The sequence below is a fragment of the Bos indicus genome, chromosome 13 (genome assembly GCF_029378745.1).
Source record: "Bos indicus isolate NIAB-ARS_2022 breed Sahiwal x Tharparkar chromosome 13, NIAB-ARS_B.indTharparkar_mat_pri_1.0, whole genome shotgun sequence".
Lineage (NCBI taxonomy): Eukaryota > Metazoa > Chordata > Mammalia > Artiodactyla > Bovidae > Bos > Bos indicus.
Window position 1 is genome coordinate 71,076,843 of NC_091772.1, and position 20,619 is coordinate 71,097,461.

Sequence of the window (20,619 nt, forward strand, 5' to 3'; positions counted from 1 at the left end):
GAAGAAACAAAAGCTTTTTTCCTGGTTACCAGCTTGACTCAATTTATACCCACTAGCTGCCTGCATTATGCAAACTATGCATCCTAATTAACAGAAATCCAGCTTGAATTATGCAAATTCTTGCTTTGGGCTGGGTTTTCCATTTCCTGCCTCTAGGGCCTCCTGCCCATCAAGGACCAGATCCCATTCTCCCTACTGACCTTCTGTGGACCAGAGCCATCTGCACGCCCGGGGTGAGTGAGCCCTGAGAGGCCACTGTGGCCAAGCCACAGTGTGTCTGAGCACTCACATGAAGCCAGCACCTCCTGGCACCTCTGAGAGCTTGCTCTGAGCTCATCCATACAGCAGCCCCTGTCTCCATCAACACGTGTCTGCCCCAGTCCTGTTCAGAACTACTTTCTAGCTCAGAACATGCACCCAGCTTTCTTGCAATGCTCTGTCATGGAATGCTGATTCCTGGGGCCTGTGCTTTCTGTTCAGAGCAAATGCTACCATCTGTATGCCAGAAAAATATCAATGACCCTCTGACCTAGCCTACCTTGCAAAGGGGCTTTGGCACAGGAAGGCCACATTGTTTTATGGAGGCGAAGTCTGTGTTTTATTTAACTCTGAACACCAGGCGCCTAGAATAGCTTGCAAGATAAATGTCAGTCAACGCTAGCATAATCAAGACACCCATTCCTGCCTCATTAGGGTCCTCTCATTCCGTTTAAGCTTCTCAGATTTATACACTGTAATTAGAAACTTGGTGATTTTGACTGCTAAACATAAAGGCTTACTGGGAAGCTTCACATGTCTGCATTTTAAATATTTTCACACATCGTTAACCCAGTTGCCAGTGTAACATCTTCTGGCCCAATTCCCTCACACTGTGTGATATTTATTTTTGGACAGAGACGAGAAAAACTAATTGAATTGAAACACGTATTGATTACTGTTTTTCGTGAACTCTGAACAGCTTGCCTCTAAATGATTTTACTGAGGAGCTTTTAGGCAACTGTTTGGCTGGACTGTTTCCCCCGTGACCGCATTTGGGCTGTGTGAGCCTGTCTGCAGTTGCCTGGTCTGCTTTCAGGGAGTCCTGTCGTGCACAAGAGCAGAGTCAGAGTGGAAGGGGCTGTGCCAGCCCACTTCACATACAGGCCCTAATCGGGACGCCCTGTGTATGTGTTAGTCCATCAGTCATGTCCAACTCTTTGCAATCCCATGAACTGTAGCCCACCAGGCTCCCCTGTCCATGGGATTTTCCAGGCAAGAATACTGGAGTGGGTTGACATGTACTTCTCCAGGGGATCTTCCTGACACAGGGATCAAACCTGTGTCTCCCACACTACAGACACACTCTTTACTGTCGGAGCCACAAGGGAAGACCCAAGGAGGGTTCCAGAAGAGTCTATGCAAAGAGCATGGTTTTCACATTGCTGGTGAAAGTCTCAGCTCTTTGGATCCCTTGTAAGCAGGCACATCCCTCAGTTCATTTAGTGGCCACATTACTCACCCAAGGACTGTGGGTGTGTGTCAAGCAGAGCTCTCCAGATCCAGATTAGGACACTTTAGGAAATGTCTTAGACCAGAGCCTCTCCCAATGTCATATGTGTGTGTGAATCAGCTGGTTAACACACAGGCTCTGATTCAGTGGGTCTGAGCTGAGACCTGAAATACTGCATGTCTGAACTGCTCCCAGGTGACACTGATCTGCTGGTGTATAGACATGAGGCCTTTGATGTGACCTTTCTCCATGCACTCTCTGTCACCTTGCTGAGATCTGAGGCCAGGGACCATGCATTCTGATACAAGCTGCTTGCAGTAGAGGCGAGGCTGGCTCCAGTGGGCAGGGAGAGAGGGCGTGGCTGCTGGAGAATCAGGCTGCTGCACGGTTCTGGGGTAGCATCAGGGAAGCCACTGGACTTCTAGCCCTTCAGTTCAGTTCAGTTGCTCAGTTGTGTCTGACTCTTTGTGACCCCATGAAGCGCAGCATGCCAGGTCTCCCTGTCCATCATCAACTCCCAGAGTTCACTCAGACTCACGTCCATCGAGTCAGTGACGCCATCCAGCCATCTCATCCTCTGTCGTCCCCTTCTCCTCCTGCCCTCAATCCCCCCCCGCATCAGAGTCTTTTCCAATGAGTCAACTCTTCGCATGAGGTGGCCAAAGTACTGGAGTTTCAGCTTTAGCATAATTCCTTCCAAAGAAATCCCAGGGCTGATCTCCTTCAGAATGAACTGGTTGGATCTCCTTGCAGTCCAAGGGACTCTCAATAGTCTTCTCCAACACCACAGTTCAAAAGCATAAATTCTTTGACACTCAGCCTTCTTCACAGTCCAACTCTCACATCCATACATGACCACAGGAAAAACCATAGCCTTGACTAGACGGACCTTTGTTGGCAAAGTAATGTCTCTGCTTTTGAATATGCTATCTAGGTTGGTCATAACTTTCCTTCCAAGGGATTACTATTATTTTTCAGTCGCTCAGTCCTGTCCAACTCTTTGTGACCCCATGGACTGCAGCGCACCATGCTTCTCTGTCCTTCACCACCTCCTGGAGCTTGCTCAAACTCATGTCCATTGAGTCAGTGATGCCATCCAGCTATTTCATCTTCTGTCGTCCCCTTCTCCTCCTGCCCTCAATCTTTTCCAGCATCAGGGTCTTTTCAAATGAGTCAGCTCTTCACACCAGGTGGCCAAAGTATTGGAGCTTCAGTTTCAGCTCCCAGCCCTTAGGGCTAGAGGCCAGAATCGAACAGTCTGGGCTCCATGGAGCTCTTCAAGATAAGAACTCCTTATTTTATCTTCACTGCCTTAAAGGAAGCCATCCAAGCCCACAAAGAGGCAGCAAGGAAGAAGCAGATGTGACAGTTTTTCCTCTTCCACCTGGATGCCGGGTCTTCCAATAAATAGTTGAGCCCTTATTGCAATATCTATTGTTTTGGCTGAGTCACTAAGTCATGTCTCTTTTGTAACCCCATGGACAGTAGCCCGCCCAGCATGCAATTTCCCAGACAACAACACTGCAGTATCATACATGAGTTCAATATCCTTGCCTCCTGGCAGATTTTCCAGGTGTTCCTGAGATGCTTATGTGCCCAGGGCCATTATTCACACAACAGCCAGGTGGTATTTTAGGAATGTAAATCTGATTCCTTCATTTCTCTGCTTAAAAATCCTCCTCTGGCGTTCTGCTCCTCTCAGGAGAAAGCGCAGACTCTAGAAACCCTGTATCATCTGACCCTGCCCAGCCCCTCCCCACATGGCCTCATCATTGTCCACCCTGCTCACGAGGTTTCAGTCACTCTGACCTCCTTCCTTTTCTCAAACAAGCCCGTCATTCTACCACAGGGCCTTTGCACACTGGCTATTGTCCTTCAAGTGAGCCTCATGACTGTTTTGGCTTTGAATCTCTGGCCACAGGCACAGTTTGAAGAGTGGAACAAATATAAAATGAGGTATAAAACTTTGGTTCTTTTGATATTTGGCAAAACTAATACAATTATGTAAAGTTTAAAAAATAAAAAAATTTAAAAAAAAGGGAAAAAAAATAAAGAAAAAAAAAAACTTTGGTTCTGTGGGTCTGATGTAGATTTATTTTTCTCTTGACTTTTACCCTAGAACAGTCTGACACCTTCATGTTACAAAGAGGGGACTGAAGCCCAGAGAACAGATGAGACATAATCAAAGCCATTCTGATTCTGGAAGGCAGAACTGTCCAAGGATGTACCAAGACTTGCTCATGCGTGTGCTCAGTCGCTCCGTCATGTCCATACTGTAGCCTGCCAGGCTCCTCTGTCCATAGGATTCTCCAGGCAAGAATACTGCAGTGGGCTGCCATTTCCTTCTCCAGGGGATCTTTCAACCCAGGGATCGCACTTGCGTCTCTTGAGTACTGCAGCATTGGCAGGTGGATCCTTTACCACTAGGGCCACCTGGGAAGCCCTTTTTTTTTTCCCCCTGGGGGAAGGGAAAAGTGGTTCAGGAAGTGGTATGGACCCATGGGAAAGGGAATTTAATCTTAACATATGACATACTAGTTAGACCTGCTGCAATTAACAATTTTTACACTATTTTCAAAGTCACAACTCTTCTTCACTCCCTCATTTGTTTGGCTTTTGCCTTTTGGAGTCCAAGGCTGTACACAGGAAGGCACTGACAGTCCTGGATTTCTCTTCCACTTGTGTCATCTGATTTTTCTTTGCCACAAAATAAACTTTTTGAGAACAGGAGAGGGTGATTTGTAATTTATGGATTTCTCTCTAGAAATTACAACCAGAACCTCATTTAAAAAAATCAAATTGGTTTCATCTAATTAAATTTGGAAATTGCCTCATAAACACGTATTCTTTTATAAATGTCTTTAAAAACAAGTTCAGTTCAGTTCAGTTCAGTCGCTCAGTTGTGTCCGACTCTTTGCGACCCCATGAATCGCAGCACACCAGGCCTCCCTGTCCATCACCAACTCCCGGAGTTCACTCAGACTCACGTCCATCGAGTCAGTGATGCCATCCAGCCATCTCATCCTCTGTTGTCCCCTTTTCCTCCTGCCCCCAATCCCTCCCAGCATCAGAGTCTTTTTCAATGAGTCAACTCTTCACATGAGGTAGCCAAAGTACTGGAGTTTCAGCTTTAGCATCATTCCTTCCAAAGAAATCCCAGGGCTGATCTCCTTCAGAATGGACTGGTTGGATCTCCTTGCAGTCCAAGGGACTCTCAAGAGTCTTCTCCAACACCACAGTTCAAAAGCATCAATTCTTCGGCACTCAGCTTTCTTCACAGTCCAACTCTCACATCCATACATGACCACAGGAAAAACCATAGCCTTGATTAGACGGACCTTTGTTGACAAAGTAATGTCTCTGCTTCTGAAAATGCTATCTAGGTTGGTCATAACTTTCCTTCCAAGGAGTAAGCGTCTTTTAATTTCATGGCTGCAGTCACCATCTGCAGTGATTTTGGAGCCCAGAAAAATAAAGTCTGACACTGTTTCCACTGTTTCCCCATCTATTTCCCATGGAGGTCTCCTGCTTACTGTCTGAGGCAGGACTGGGTTGAGCTGAGAGGAGGAGACGTCCCATCTTTCTGCTCAGAAGGACATACGCTCTTATCAGTTGCTGAAACTTTATTTATCTATTTGGCTGCACTCGGTCTTCGCTGCCATGTGCAGGTGTTCTCTAGTTCCAGTTCCGGCGAATGGGGGCTACTCTTCATGGAGGGATGCAGGCTTCTCATCATGGCGGCTTCTCCTGTTGTGTAGAAGGGACTCTAGGCGCGTGGACTTCAGCAGTTGCCGCACACAGGCTCAGTAGTTGTGTCACACAAGCTTAGCTACTCCGTGGCACGTGGAATCCTACTGAACCAGGGATAAAACCCATGTCCCTTGCATTGGCAGGCGGATTCTTATCCATTGTACCACCAAGGAAGTCCTGAAACTTTCTAAAGAACAGTGAAATCTACAGCAGTGCTTCTCAAACTTTTTTAATGCCCCTACGAATCACCCAGGGATCTTGTTAAAATGAAAACTCTGATTCAGGAAGTCTGGCACAATCTAAGATGCTGTTTTTCTAACCAGGTTCCAGGTAGAGCCAACGCTGCCGGTCCATGGATCACACTGAGAAAGAGGCAAGACATTCGCACTTGAATTCAGGACCCAAGGGTTGTATTCCTTGGTCTTTACATTTCACCTCTCCAAGGCTCCACTGCCTCATTTTTACGTACTGTTAAGAGTTAACATTTATCAGTGCTATTTCTAAATGCCAAACACAGTACTAAACATATATTTGTGTTTATTAAGCAGTATAAATTAGCAGTTACTTAACGTACCCAAGTTTACACAGCAAGGGAAGTGGCAGAGCTGGGATTTACATCTAGGCTGCCTGACCTCCAAAGTCAACATTCTTACCTTCTGAGGCTTCACTGGCTTGTGACACACATGGTCTCAGCCATGTTCATGGTCAAAATACAAGGCCTAGCCCATGTCCTCCCTTCAGGTCGTCATCCCTTAGGTCCCTTCAGATCATCATCCAAGAACTTTGGCATATTCCCACAAGGTAACCTTAAATGCTCAAACAAGTCAGACAGTGGCAGCTCTGGTTCTCTATTACAGCCCAAGGAGCAGCCAAGAAATTACATGAAGTTTTCTTACAACAGCTGTTTCTAGTAGAGCACCCTCATAGGAATGCCAACATCTCAGCAACTGGGCTTTGAACATTCACAAGGCACTGGGTTCACGGAGAAGTGCAAAGAAGGCAGTGCTGTTCTCACCCGGGGGCACCTTTGTGCTACAGCTCCTGACCGTGTACGATACACGAGTCCTCACTTCCGTAACAGAGCAGGACCCTATGGGGCCTTCCCAAGACTGGACACCCCCCATATTCTCTGCCTGGCTCATGTCTGTAGAAAAACTGTAGCCAAAGAATAAATTTAATCAAATAAGTGAGGAAATGCAGAAACAAAGGAATGCAGTCAACTAAGGCAAAGTAATAAGAGTTTAGCCATTAAGCAAAGAGCCAACAGATAGTATTCTGACCTACATTCTTTGAACTATTATTCAGATACCGAAACCCTCACCAGGTAGAAGAAGTTGACTTAATATTTGATGACCAGATTGCAGTCATGACATAAGCTGATCCGCCTGACACACGTCCAAGAACTGGCCTCGAGGAAATGGGAACAAACTGACCCTAGAACTGAAGATGAACTGTCCTTAAAACAATTAACATGGGGACTTCCTTGGCCAGGGGCTAAGACTCTGTCCTCCCGGCAGGGCCCAGGTTTGATCACTGGTCAAGGAACTAGATTCCACATGCTGCAACTAAGACCCAGCACAGCTCAATAGATGAATGAATAGAATTGGAAAAAAAAAATCAGTATGCCAATCAGACCACCCCTTGACCAACATGACCAATTCTAAGATGATTATCAGAGATCACTGTGTTTTTCTGTACATAATTTCCTCTTTCCGCCTATACACTCCTGAAACTCCCCTTTAAGAGCTCTTTCCCCCTAATTTGCAGGGGGAAGTGGCTTTTGGACACGAGTCTGCCTTCTCCCCCAGTTTACCAGCCTCCTGAGTAAACCAACCTTCTCTTTCCAACCAAAGACTCTTGAAAGACTTTTTTTTTCCAGAGTCTTGAAAACTCTTTTCAAGTTTTTTCTCTTGAGTACGGGCTGTGGAGCAGCGAGCAGCCTAACCTGACTTGAGTAATACCTTCAGGGGATTTACTGCTCAAACAGTGTCTAACTCACAGTTACGTTTGCTCTTTTGTTCTCTCTCCATCTATTTCTTCTTATTGTGGAATTATCATCAAGAGTTTCGTAACCAAGCCCAGTGCATAATCTGATGAGAGCGAGAGGGATATTGCTCCTGAGGAAAAAAAATCTGTATAGGGATATGCCTCTACCTGCAGCATAGCCTCAACCAGTGTTTCCAATTGCAGGTAGGTACAAGAACCAGGATCTTTTAATGCCAGAAGTGTCCTCAATTCAAGGCAAAATGAGAAAAAAACTAAGGTGATCATAATGAGTTGCCCATAAAGTTAAATTTATTCAATTTAAAGGACTGCCTTTTATTCTGAGATTATGTACTTTCTATATTTTTGTAATTGTCTTTTGTAAAATGATGTTAATAAAACATGGTAAAATACTCTGTTGGTTCCCCCACAACATTTGAGGTTTTACTGGCCTATAAATTCCAAAAGTCTTCAACATCTGCCACCGAGAGCCATTTATATAACACCAGCAACTCCAGTACTCTTGCCTGGAAAATCCCATGGATGGAGAAGCCTGGTAGGCTGCAGTCCATGGGGTCGCTAGGAGTTGGACATGACTGAGTGACTTCACTTTCACTTTTCATTTTCATGCACTGGCGAAGGACATGGCAACCCACTCCAGTGTTCTTGCCTGGAGAATCCCAGGGACGGGAAGCCTGGTGGGCTGCCGTCTATGGGGTCGCACAGAGTTGGACATGACTGAAGCGACTTAGCAGCAGCAGCAGCAGCAGCAGCAAGCACCTTATCTCTCTAAGTCCTGGGTCGTTTCTTTGCTTTACAAAGAGCAGGTGGTCGATCTCTAGCTCATCTATGTGTATGTGAGTGTGCGGCCTGTGCTTTACAAAGAACACTGTGCAGCTTTTAAATGACTGGGCTTCGTTTCAGTTGACTGTCCAGTCGCCCTCTTCCCTGACACGGTCGTGAATGCGTCCCAGGCGAGGTCCATCAGTATGAATACCCCCTCTCATTCAGCACCATCCCCAGGAAGGATGCTTCTCCCAACCCCATGGTCCAAGACGGAGATGTTAGAGAGCTCTGCTTCTGAGAAACACTGGATGGAGTGGAGTAAGGTGTGTCCTCAGGGCGCTTTCTCCAGCACCCTGTACATGACTGACAGCTTTCTCCTCCTTCAGAGAGCTCTTAGGTCTGTCCGGGTCTCTCCAGATAATTTCTGTGTCCATCAGATTCACCCTGAATATTTCTCCCTCATCAACACTCTTTGACTTTCCTCCCCAGAGCTCATCTGCCCTTATGGCAGGGATATGCTTCCTGAGGCTCACTCTCAACAGGTGTACCCTTCTGTATGAGCACCCAGAATCTTTAGTCCCTCCATGAGCCTATTGTGCATTTCAGCCTGGGATGCTTATCACCTTTCCCCCCTCAGACTCCTTAGAGAAACCCTGAAGCAACAGTTAACACTGCTCCCCCACCCTCCAATCTTACAGATAAGCAAACTGAGGCTTAAAGAGAGGAAGAACCTGCCAAGGGTCCCTTGAGACTGAGGTAGAGCTACTAGGGCAGCAGACTCCATCCTTCCAGCTTCAGCTTTCATGCCCTTCCATCTGCAATGCTGTGTGTTTCTACTGTACCTGAATCACAGTCTCATGGTATCTCAGAATATAAGGGGTGGGAAGAGAGTCAATCCTGCCCATATCCTACTATTATCATTTTGCTAAATCAGCCTTACTGGAGTTTTACTGTTTATTTGCTTTTGCTCTGCAATGAGCTTCTAACATTTGTTCTAATTTTGAAAGTTTTCAGGGAGGCTGCATTTTGTCTTGTCCAAGAACATTCTATTCTGTCTCTGGTAGAAGGCCTTGCTAATCCTGGGAGAAGGGCTTTCAACACTATCACCTAGGTGGCAATACAATATACCTTGGCCACAAAGCAACGTTAAAGCTCAAGAATGTTGTACTCCTAGCTAGAGAATGACATTGGGATCCTTTCAGAAGCCTAGGGACTGATAGGTACCATGAGCATCATGTGACTGTTACGACTTTCCAGAGGACAGTTTGCCAGGCCTGGCTCTGCTTGGCTGTGCCAGGACAATCTGACTCCTTGGGTCTTGACTCCTTTGCTAAAGAGATGAATAATCCCATCCATGCATGATACACCCAATTGTCTTTGTCATCGGGGCTATCAAGACAGCTCAGTTGATGTCCTGTGTTTGGCTCCCACTGCACTATCAGAAACCTTCTGTATTAATTCACTGTGTCTCACTCGCCTTTGTGCCTTTGATGGAGCTTCTACGTGCAGTATTATCTGCCAACTCCAGGCTGAAGTAAACTGAATAAAACCAAGTGATACAGCCAAAGTGGCCTCCTTACCTCATAGAGTGTGATGACCCCATTGGTCTCATTGGGAGGTTTCCACTGGATGTAGATCTTCTCCTCAAAGGGCCCCCCTTGGATGGATTCGAGAGGAACAGCTCCTGGAACTACAGGAGGAAACAGGTCAGGAACCTGATGTCACCCTTCATCTCATCTCCCCAGCCTCAATGACCTAGAATGGGGGTCAGCAAAATCACTCTGTAGGATCAGATCATAAATAACTGCAGGCTTGGTGGGTCATACAGTCCCTATTGAAATTACTCATTTTGGTACTTGTAACACAAAAACAGCCACATATAATCCATAAACAAGTGGGCATATCTGTGTGCCAAAAAAAAAAAAAAAATCCCCTTCATTTTCAGAAACAGGCAAAGGTTAGAGCTGACGCATGGGCCATGGCTTTCTGTTTTCCTGTAAGGCCAATGGCTTTTCATCTGCAGACTCTGAGCAAGTCTATCCTGGAACTAAAGCTGACCAGGATTAAGAGGACAGCTGTAGGCCCCAGACCAGCCAACAGGTGGGATCCCGGAATGAGATTGCTGGCTTAGGACAGGTGGGATCCCAGAATGAGATTCCTGGCTTAGGACTGGTATTTGAGGAGTGCAACGTGAACTTCACTATCATTTTTCTAAACCTGTCAAGGTTTCTCCAACTGCAGGAAGCGCTTCCATAGTTTCCTATCCCTGAATCCACCAGGAACCATGTGCCTTGAAACCGCTATCTAATTAGAAGGCTCCAGGAATGCAGCTTATTTGTCTCCCTTCTGAGTCTCCGACACCTGCCACATGGTAGACGCATGATAACCATTTGCTGGCTGGACTCATAGGTGAGTCAATGACCTTTGCCAGCATTTTGCCCTAAATCAAAACCTTTCCTGGGCAGTTTCTGTACCCAGAAAAGTCTTCCTGCCAGCATCCTCCTGCTGAATTCCACCATTATGACAGCCTGGAAGATGCTGAACCATAAAATAATGATTCCCCAAACCTGCTGTTATAACTCCCTAGAGCATCATGAATTCATGTAAATCATTATGGAATCTATTTATATTTTGGCATTATAAAAGCAAGTATTCTTTTTTACTAAGCACTTACTCTTTGATCAAACTTTTACATACCTTATTTCATTTAAGCCACAGAACAGCTCTGCCCAGTGTATATCATCTCCTTTGTGCTGATAAGGGAACTGAGGCTGAGAGAATTAAATAACTTGCTCAAGGTCATACAGCTCTTAAGTTGTAAAGAGGGAACTGAACACCTGTCTGTGAGCTTCAAAGCATATACTCTTAATCATCATGCTATGCCTCTCTAGATATAGCCACGGCCATATGTTGCAATCAGTTCCCTATTGTTAAATTAAAATATATTTAGTTTTTCTCATTACAGACGTGATACACAGAATTTGTTGAATATTAAGAATCTACAAAAAAGGTTTTTAAAAAAGAACAAAATCATTCTAATCCCTGTAACTCTAGATATTTTTTCTAGTAATTTTATGTCTCTGCATATACATATTTTATTTTTAAAAATTAAACTCCTACCTTGCATATTGTGTTATGACCTTCTTTTATAGCTAAGCAAATTACAGTTAAAAAAAAAATCCTATGGCGGATTCATGTTAATGTACGGCAAAACCAATACAATATTGTAAAGTAATGAGCCTCCAATTAAATAAATTTATATTAAAAAAAAATCCTTAAATTCTCTTTGGGGCCATGCGTTTTAATGGCTTCTTAGAACAGGATATGCCCCATTTTAGTCACCAGTCCTTCATTATTGGGCATTAAAGTTGGTTTGAATTCTTTATAAGTAACATTATAATAAGTATTCTTACAAATAAGTATTTGCATGCAACTCTGCTGATGTCCCTTAGATAAATTCTTGGAAATTAATTTATTGGGTCAAAACAGATGGATTATTTTATCTTTAACGCTTTTGACACATATTACCAGATCGCCTTCCAGAAAGTTTGCACCATTCTGGGTTCCCCAAAGAGAAGAATATGTCGATTCCTAATCCATGCCAACAATGACTGTTTAAAAGATTAAGTGTATGCATGCATATCTTTTTTAGAATACCAGAGAATGCAGATTTGTTTTTCTGGTTAATTGGCTTTTTGCATTGATTCTTTCATGAACATGCTCTCTACGCCCTGTGCTCACTTTCCTGCATGGCTCTTCATTTCTGTTTATCATTGTCTTATGACTTATAATCTGTTTTTAGGGACTTAGGCTTTTTTACATAGGTTACAATAATTTTGGTCAGTTCTTCATTTGCTTTATAAATCTTTTAGGTATGTAGAAGCTTCTAAATATTCAGATCTCTTATTGCTTTTCCTTATCCAGTTATCCTTTCTACAGATAGTTATTCAATACCTAATATGACCAAGGGACTTGGTGATAGGCATTACAGATATACCAATAACAAAGAAAGACATCCTTAAATCCTTGATAAAGCTTGTATTCTGCAAAGGGAAACTACATTAAATAAATAATTGCACTCATAATTAGTTTTTCAAAGTCATTATTAGGATTTTAAGGTAAACACACAAGGTGTTGGAAGAATTATAATCAGTAGAGAAAATCTAGTCTGGCATATTATTTAGTCAGGATAATACATGGAAAGTAAGTTAGGGTCTATAGGTAAGAAGAAGCTATTAGGACAAGCTTGGGGAGGGTGGATGTTAAGAGTGTGGTGGATGGCTTTGTAGGGGAAAAGTGGAAGGAAAAAAATCACCTTGGGGAGAAAAGATGGTATCTTGGACCATGGTGATGGTTGTATAAAGGAGAATACAAGTGTGTCCGAAATTTAGGGGAGGGGGGGCCTAAGCATGTATGATTTGGTAGTGATGGAGGGAAGAGATGTATCAAGAAAGACCCCAGCTCTTCTGTTCTACACAAGCAGGATGGATCAGGGGGTTGTCATAAGAAGAAACCTTAGAGGACGCCTAGCTGGCAAGGAAGCTGGCAAGCTCAGTTCTGTCATAATTCACTGGACAAGTATGTGGAGCAATGCTGAGGACCAGCAGGGCAGGGGGTGAGTAGCAATATTTAGACACTGAAACCAGGGGCAGGGAATAGATCTTGTAGCAGAAGAGAACAAAAGTAGCAAGTATAAGACTAAGACAAAAAGCAACTCCAACCTCAAGGAGAAAAACAAAGAAGTTTAAAAACAGGGAAGCTGTATTCATAGAGGCAACAAAAAACCAACAAAGTGGGTTGTCACTGAAGCAGCCATGGGAGGCTCAAGAAGTTACTGTGACAGGTGTGGCTGCTGAGTGAGAAGCAACCTTACATTTGCTCATTGGACGTAGTGTCTTCAAAGTTATTTGTGAGCTGACCAGGAGTAACTTAAGAACATCGGCGTCAAGTCATCGTTTAGCGGGTGGAGAAGAGAGTGGAAGTTGAGGGACTGTGTTGAGACAAGTAATTACTTTTGCTATGAAGGTGAGGGAATGCAAGATGGAACAGAAATGAGACATGCAACCAAAGTACTGCTCCTCCCAAAGACGGGAGAAGTTATGGCATGATTCAAGGTAACTAGGAAAAATCTGAAATTGATGTAAGAAGTAGAAGGATGGGAAAGAGAGAGGAAATAACTGATGTTAGTAGGGTCCTGAAAATGCTGGGGCAGGGGTGGGTGGGAAGAGAGCATCCTTCCCTCTCTGAGACAAGAGAAGAGGAAGAAAATGCACAGATGCTTTGGAGAAGGGGGTTGAGGTGTTTGAATGACTCTTGCTTTCTTGAGAAGAGAGAGAGGAATTATTTATCAAAGGTGTCCTGGAGGAGGAGCTTCGTCAGTAATTGGGAGAAGTTTTAAAGGTGAAGAGAATGCTGAATGGAGAGGTGCCTGTGCTACGCTCTAAGGAAAGGCAAGGTCTATGGGCTGCAGATTCTGAGGGGGAACATCAAGCTGGGACCCCCATCTGGGCTTTTCCTTCCATACCAGCTCAGAGCAAATTTTCCTTCTCAACCCAGATGAACAGTCATCTGTGTTTTCTTCTTTCTGTTTCATGCTTTATTCCCATCTTTTTCTTCTTAAATCTAACATTTTAATCCATCTGGGATCAACTTTATGCATTGTACAAAGTGGAAATCTAACTAGAGTTCCTGACAATATTCTTAGGACAATAAATTGACCAGTCAAAACTTTCCCCAGTGATTTAAAATGCCGTTTTATTACCACATTAAATTATTTTATATTCCAGCATATGTTGTTGGCTTTCTCTTCTATTTCATTGAGTCATAGCTTCTATTCCGACAGTATCTCTCTGCTGTGCTGATATAACATATTTTAATATTCAGTAGAACAGGTCCTTTCCAAATACCATCATTCTTTTGCAAAGTTTTCTGGACTATCACTACTTGTGTATTCTTCTGAAGGAATACTGGAATAATTTTACAAAACTTCAAAATGTTCCATCAGAATTTTAATTTCAGTTGCACTCTTCACTTCCCTGGGGGACAAAGGATACTGTTTAATAACAAGTCCTTCTATTAGTAATGTTGTATTAATCCACATTTATTAATGTTTCTTTTTATGTCTCTCAGTTAAAAGTTATGTTTTTTTCATTTCTTATAAACTACATTCCTAGGATTTTGTTACTTTTGCTCATATTATTTTTGTATTAAATTAAGAAATTTTTCTTATGAAACATATAGAAACATTATATATAACAAATGGATTTTTAAATAATAATTATGACATGACCACACATGCACCTACTATCCACTATAAGAAATAAAACATCACTGTATCATGGAGGCATCCTATGTACCTCACACTCGGCTCCTCTCTTCCCCACCAAAAACCAGTGCACTGGTACATACAGTGGAGTATTACCCAGCAGGTAAAATGAATAAAACTGTGCCATTTGCAGAGACATGGATGGACCTAGAGAGTGTCATACAGAGTGACTAAGTCAGAAAAACAAGTATCATATATTACTGCATAAATATGGAATATAGAAAAATGGTACAGATGAATGTATTTGTGAAGCAGAAACAGAGACACAGATGTAGAGAATGGATGCATGGCTATCAAGGCGGGGAGGGCAAGGTGGGATGGACCGGGAGACTGGGATTCACACACATACCCTACTATGCATAACACAGATAACTACTGAGAACCGACTGTGTAGCACAGGGAACTCTACTCAATGCTCCATGGTGACCTAAATGGGAAGGAAGTCCAGGGAAAAGGGGTTACATTTATATATGTGGCTGATTCATTTTGCTATACAGCAGAAACTAACCCAACATTGTAGAACAATTATACTCCAATAAAAAATGCATATTATTCTAAATTGTATGTTACTCATTCTTTATTTTTATTTTGGAGTTATAAATATATACATTTATCTCAAGATAAAATATCATTTAGCTTATCCCAGTTTCTCTCACATACATAAAATTGAGTGTTTGTATTACATCATCTGCTTTCATCACTCAACACTGTTCTGAGATTCATTCACACTGATGCAGGTAGCTGTATTTCATTCATGTAAATTTTATGAATAGAGTCTTATTTATTTTCTAAATTTCTTATTTATCACTGTAGACAGACATTAAAACTATTTCCTGATAAAGGTACCTTACAACATTGCTCCTATGAAAACATTTTGTTGAAAATATACATGATATCACTAAGGTATATCTAGCAACGGGATGGACAGACTAAGGGAAATACCTGTCTCCAGCTTTCCTGAGTGATGCCAAGTGGTCTTCCCAAGGGGCGGCAGCAGTGTATATTTCCTCCAATAAAGTTCTCAAAGTTCCTGTATCCTTACATCCTTACAAACACTAGGTATTGTCAGATTTTTATATTCTACACCACACGGTAAGTGTGAAATGACAGTTGATTAAGATTTAACTTGCTTTTGTCTATTTTCTAAAGAGGCTGACCATCTTTTAGTGTTTGCTAGCCATTACTGTATTCTTCTTATTGATTTTTAGAGTTTCCTTATATATCCTTCTTATTGATCCTTTCATTGGCTGTGTATGTTATAAAAATATTCTCTTAGTTTTTGTCCTCCCTACCCACGTATATTACCTTTGGCTAAAAATCACTTCTTAATTCTGATGTAGTCAAATTTATCAGCGTTTCTTTTTTTTTTTCACACGGGAGAAAGAAAAACAGACTTAGTAACTTGATGGTGGTAATTTCACAATGTATACAGTATCGAATCATCATGCTATACATGTCAAACATATACAATTTTATCTATCAATTATACCTCAGCAAAGCTGGAAAAAAGACAGCAACAGAGCTGTTGGTGCTTACTGCCCATATACTGATGGTCCCTCCTCTGGGAGAGCGAGGCCTGCGACACTGCAGACTGTGTTCAGGACTATCTTACTATTTTTGGCTTTTCTTCCTGCATATACATTTTAAGACTAGCTTGTAAATTCCACCCCTCCCCCCAAAAAAGTCTTATTTTTATATTGAAGTTGCCTGAATTATTGGGAAATCATTGATGTATTGATATGTCTTTAAAAATTGGGTTTTCCTATCCATACACATAGGATTTCTCTTACTTAGGTCTTCTTCAGCGCTTTTTATATTTACATATATTAATACTATATATCTTGAAGTCTTTTTATATGGCTTATTTCTAAATATCATGTATTTTTATTGGTATAAATAGTATCTTAAAAATATGTACTTGTTCAGTGAATAGAAATGCAATTTATTTTGTAATGTTGACTTCATCAAATATGCTATATTCTCTTTTTAATTCTAATAAACTATGTGTAAGTTTACTGGATTATCTATATAAACAACCATAGCATCTACAGTTAATGGCAGTTTTCTTCTTATCCAGTCTTTTAACTCTTTGTCTTCAACCAAAGCTACCAATACAATATTTTATGGAGATACTGATAAGCATCTGTGTGCTTTCCAACTTTAAAGGAAATGATTTTATTATTTCATCCTTGGGCATGGTGTCTGTATTAATACGGGGCTTATAGTTGCCCTTTATCAGAGTAAGAAGGTCTTTTTACTCCTGAATACAAGGATATTTTCTTCTTAAATCATGCTGAGTTTAACTGAAGCTTTTTTCCTTTTATCTATTGAAGTAACAATCCTCTCTTACTTCATTAATGTAGTGAATGCATTAATGGATTTACTAATGTTGAACCAATATTAACTTCCCAAAATAAATCATATTTTCTCTAGTTGTATACAGTGCTGGATTGTTTGCTAATATTTTGTTTGGGGTATTTGCATCTAATTGTCCTTTTTCTCATAAATAAGCTTGTCTGTCTTTATTACGGATAAACTGGCATCCTAACAGGAGGAGAGGAGTGTTCCTTCTTCTGCTCTCTGAAAGTCTAGATGCAAGACTGTGGTTACCAGTGCCTTCTTTATTTGTCTGATGGCACTTGTAAGACTGTTGCAGGGAGAAGCCATTTCCAACTCCACACTAGAAACTCTTTGGCTTACTTTCCTTTGTTATTACAATCATACATAATGGCCTGCCTCAGAGGATCCTGCCCCTCTTCCTGACAGTTAAAGAGCCTTTGTTCGATCACAGAAAGATAATCTGACCCTGCCCACCTGTGAATAGCTACGACAAAAAGAGATTAACACTCAAAGGCTGGTCCTTCCTAGAGGTGTTTTGCTAGACTGAAGATCCTTTTTACTTTAGTTCCTCACTGTCTTTCCCTCTCTATTCTGCCTTTGATTTTAGTTCCTCATTGCTTCTCTCTCTTTGACTCTATAAAAGAACCTGGCACCTAGACCCTGACAAGATGGTCATTTTGAGATGTTAGTCTGTGGTCTTCTCAGTCAGCCGGCATTCCCCCCAAAATCGCGTTCCTTGCCTCAACACCTTGTCTCTAGGATTCATTGGCCTGCTGTGTGGCAAGCAGAGTGAGCTTGGACTCAGTAACAGGACAATCTAGAACTGGTGTGTTTTTGTTGGAAAAGTTTAAAATACTGATTATATTTCTCTGTTTGTTGTAGAATTATATACATTTGCCCCCTTAGTCAAGTTTTTACATTTATATTTTGCTAGGAATGTAAATCAAGGCAAATTGAAAGTGGTCAAACAGGAGATGGCAAGAGTGAACGTCGACATTCTAGGAATCAGCGAACTAAAATGGACTGGAATGGGTGAATTTAACTCAGATGACCACTATATCTACTACTGTGGGCAGGAATTCCTCAGAAGAAATGGAGAAGCCATCATGGTCAACAAGAGTCTGAAATGCAGTACTTGGATGCGATCTCAAAAACGACAGAATGATCTCTGTTCATTTCCAAGGCAAACCATTCAATATCACAGTAATCCAAGTCTATTCCCCAACCAGTAATGCTGAAGCTGAAGTTGAACGGTTCTATGAAGACCTACAAGACCTTTTGGAACTAACACCCAAAAAAGATGTCCTTTTCATTATAGGGGACTGGAATGCAAAAGTAGGAAGTCAAGAAACACCTGGAGTAACAGGCAAATTTGGCCTTGGAATACGGAATGAAGCAGGGCAAAGACTAATAGAGTTTTGCCAAGAAAATGCACTGGTCATAACAAACACCCTCTTCCAACAACACAAGGGAAGACTCTACGCGTGGACATCACCAGATGGTCAACACCGAAATCAGATTGATTATATTCTTCGCAGCCAAAGATGTAGAAGCTCTATACAGTCAGAAAAAACAAGACCAGGAGCTGACTGTGGCTCGGATCATGAACTCCTTATTGCCAAATTCAGACTTAAATTGAAGAAAGTAGGGAAAACCACTAGACCATTCAGGTATGACCTAAATCAAATCCCTTATGATTATACAGTGGAAGTGAGAAATAGACTTAAGGGCCTAGATCTGATAGAGTGCCTGATGAACTATGGACGGAGGTTCATGACATTGTACAAGAGACAGGGATCAAGACCATCTCCATGGAAAAGAAAGGCAAAAAAACAAAATGGCTGTCTGAGGTCTTTTTGTAAGGAGGCCTTACAAATAGCTGTGAAAAGAAGAGAAGTGAAAAGCAAAGGAGAAAAGGAAAGATATAAACATCTGAATGCAGAGTTCCAAAGAACAGCAAGAAGAGATAAGAAAGCCTTCCTCAGCGATCAATGCAAAAAAATAGAGGAAAACCACAGAATGGGAAAGACTAGAGATCTCTTCAAGATAAATAGAGATACCAAGGGAACATTTCATGCAAAGATGGCCTTGATAAAGGACAGAAATGGTATGGACCTAACAGAAGCAGTAGATATTAAGAAGAGGTGGCAGGAATACACAGAAAAATTGTACAAAAAAGATCTTCATGACCCAGATAACCACAATGCTGTGATCATTCACCTAGAGCCAGACATTCTGGAATGTGAAGTCAAGTGGGCCTTAGAAAGCATCACTACGAACAAAGCTAGTGGAGGTGATGGAATTCCAGTTTTGAGCTATTTCAAATCCTGAAAGATGATGCTGTGAAAGTGCTGCACTCAGTATGCCAGCACATTTGGAAAACTCAGCAGTGGCCAGAGGACTGGAAAAGGTCAGTTTTCATTCCAATCCCAAAGAAAGGCAATGCCAAAGAATGCTCAAACTACCGCACAATTGTACTCATCTCACATGCTAGTTAAGCAATGCTCAAAATTCTCCAAGCCAGCTTCAGCAATACGTGAACCGTGAACTTCCAGATGTTCAAGCTGGTTTTCGAAAAGGCAGAGGAACCAGAGATCAAATTGCCAACATCCGCTGGATCATGGAAAAAGCAAGAGAGTTCCAGAAAAACATGTATTTCTGCTTTATTGACTATGCCAAAGCCTTTGACTGTGTGGATCACAAGAAGCTGTGGAAAATTCTGAAAGAGATGGGAATACCAGACCACCTGACCTGCCTCTTGATAAACCTATATGCAGGTCAGGAAGCAAGTTAGAACTGGACATGGAACAACAGACTGGTTCCAAATAGGAAAAGGAGTACGTCAAGGCTGTATATTGTGACCCTGTTTATTTAACTTATATGCAGAGTACATCATGAGAAATGCTGGGCTGGAAGAAACACAAGCTGGAATCAAGACTGCTGGGAGAAATATCAATAACTTCAGATATGCAGATGACACCACCCTTATGGCAGAAAGTCAAGAGGAACTCAAAAGCCTCTTGATGAAAGTGAAAGAGGAGAGTGAAAAAGTTGGCTTAAAGCTCAACATTCAGAAAACGAAGATCATGGCATCTGGTTCCATCACTTCATGGGAAATAGATGGGGAAACAGTGGAAACAGTGTCAGACTTCACTGTTTTGGGCTGCAAAACCACTGCAGAAGGTGACTGCAGCCATGAAAGTAAAAGACGCTTATTCCTTGGAAGGAAAGTTATGACCAACCTAGATAGCGTATTCAAAAGCAGAGACGTTACTTTGCCAACAAAGGTCCGTCTAGTTAGGGCTATGGTTTTTCCAGTGGTCATGTACGGATGTGAGAGTTGGACTGTAAAGAAAGCTGAGCACCGAAGAACTGATGCTTTTGAACTGTGGTGTTGGAGAAGACTCTTGAGAGTCCTTGGACTGCAAGGAGATCCAACCAGTCCATTCTGAAGGAGATCAGTCCTGGGTGTTCTTCAGAAGGAATGATGCTAAAGCTGAAACTCCAGTACTTTGGCCACCTCATGCGAAGAGTTGACTCATTGGAAAAGACTCTGATGCTGGGAGGGATTGGGGGCAGGAGGAGAAGGGGACGACAGAGGATGAGATGGCTGGATGGCATCACTGACTCGATGGACGTGAGTCTGAGTGAACTCTGGGAGTTGGTGATGGACAGGGAGGCCTGGTGTGCTGGGATTAATGGGGTCGCAAAGAGTCGGACATGACTGAGTGACTCAACTCAACTCAGGAATGTTTCCATAGCCCATAAATGTCAAAATTTATTCATATAAAAGGATATTTAATTACCTTCATTTTATCTTTTTTTTTTACTGTGATAGAAACACTACACAAGCATATAAAACAAATACACATCTTATTAATTTATCAACAACTTCACACCCTCAAAAAGTAATTAGTCTCTTAACTTTTTAATAATCATGACTTTG

The 20,619-nt window shown here is 42.1% G+C and overlaps 1 protein-coding gene across 12 annotated transcripts in view; it reads right to left on the bottom strand.

The window, feature by feature from the left end:
• The window catches only part of PTPRT (protein tyrosine phosphatase receptor type T), a 1,149,770-nt gene that overhangs the window by 385,996 nt on the left and 743,155 nt on the right, over positions 1-20,619 (bottom strand). For all 12 annotated transcript variants that reach the window (XM_070801694.1, XM_070801706.1, XM_070801700.1 and 9 more), the window contains exon 9: positions 9,589-9,698. In XM_070801694.1, coding sequence (XP_070657795.1) covers positions 9,589-9,698 — 110 coding nt within the window. The remainder of the gene's footprint in view (positions 1-9,588; positions 9,699-20,619) is intronic.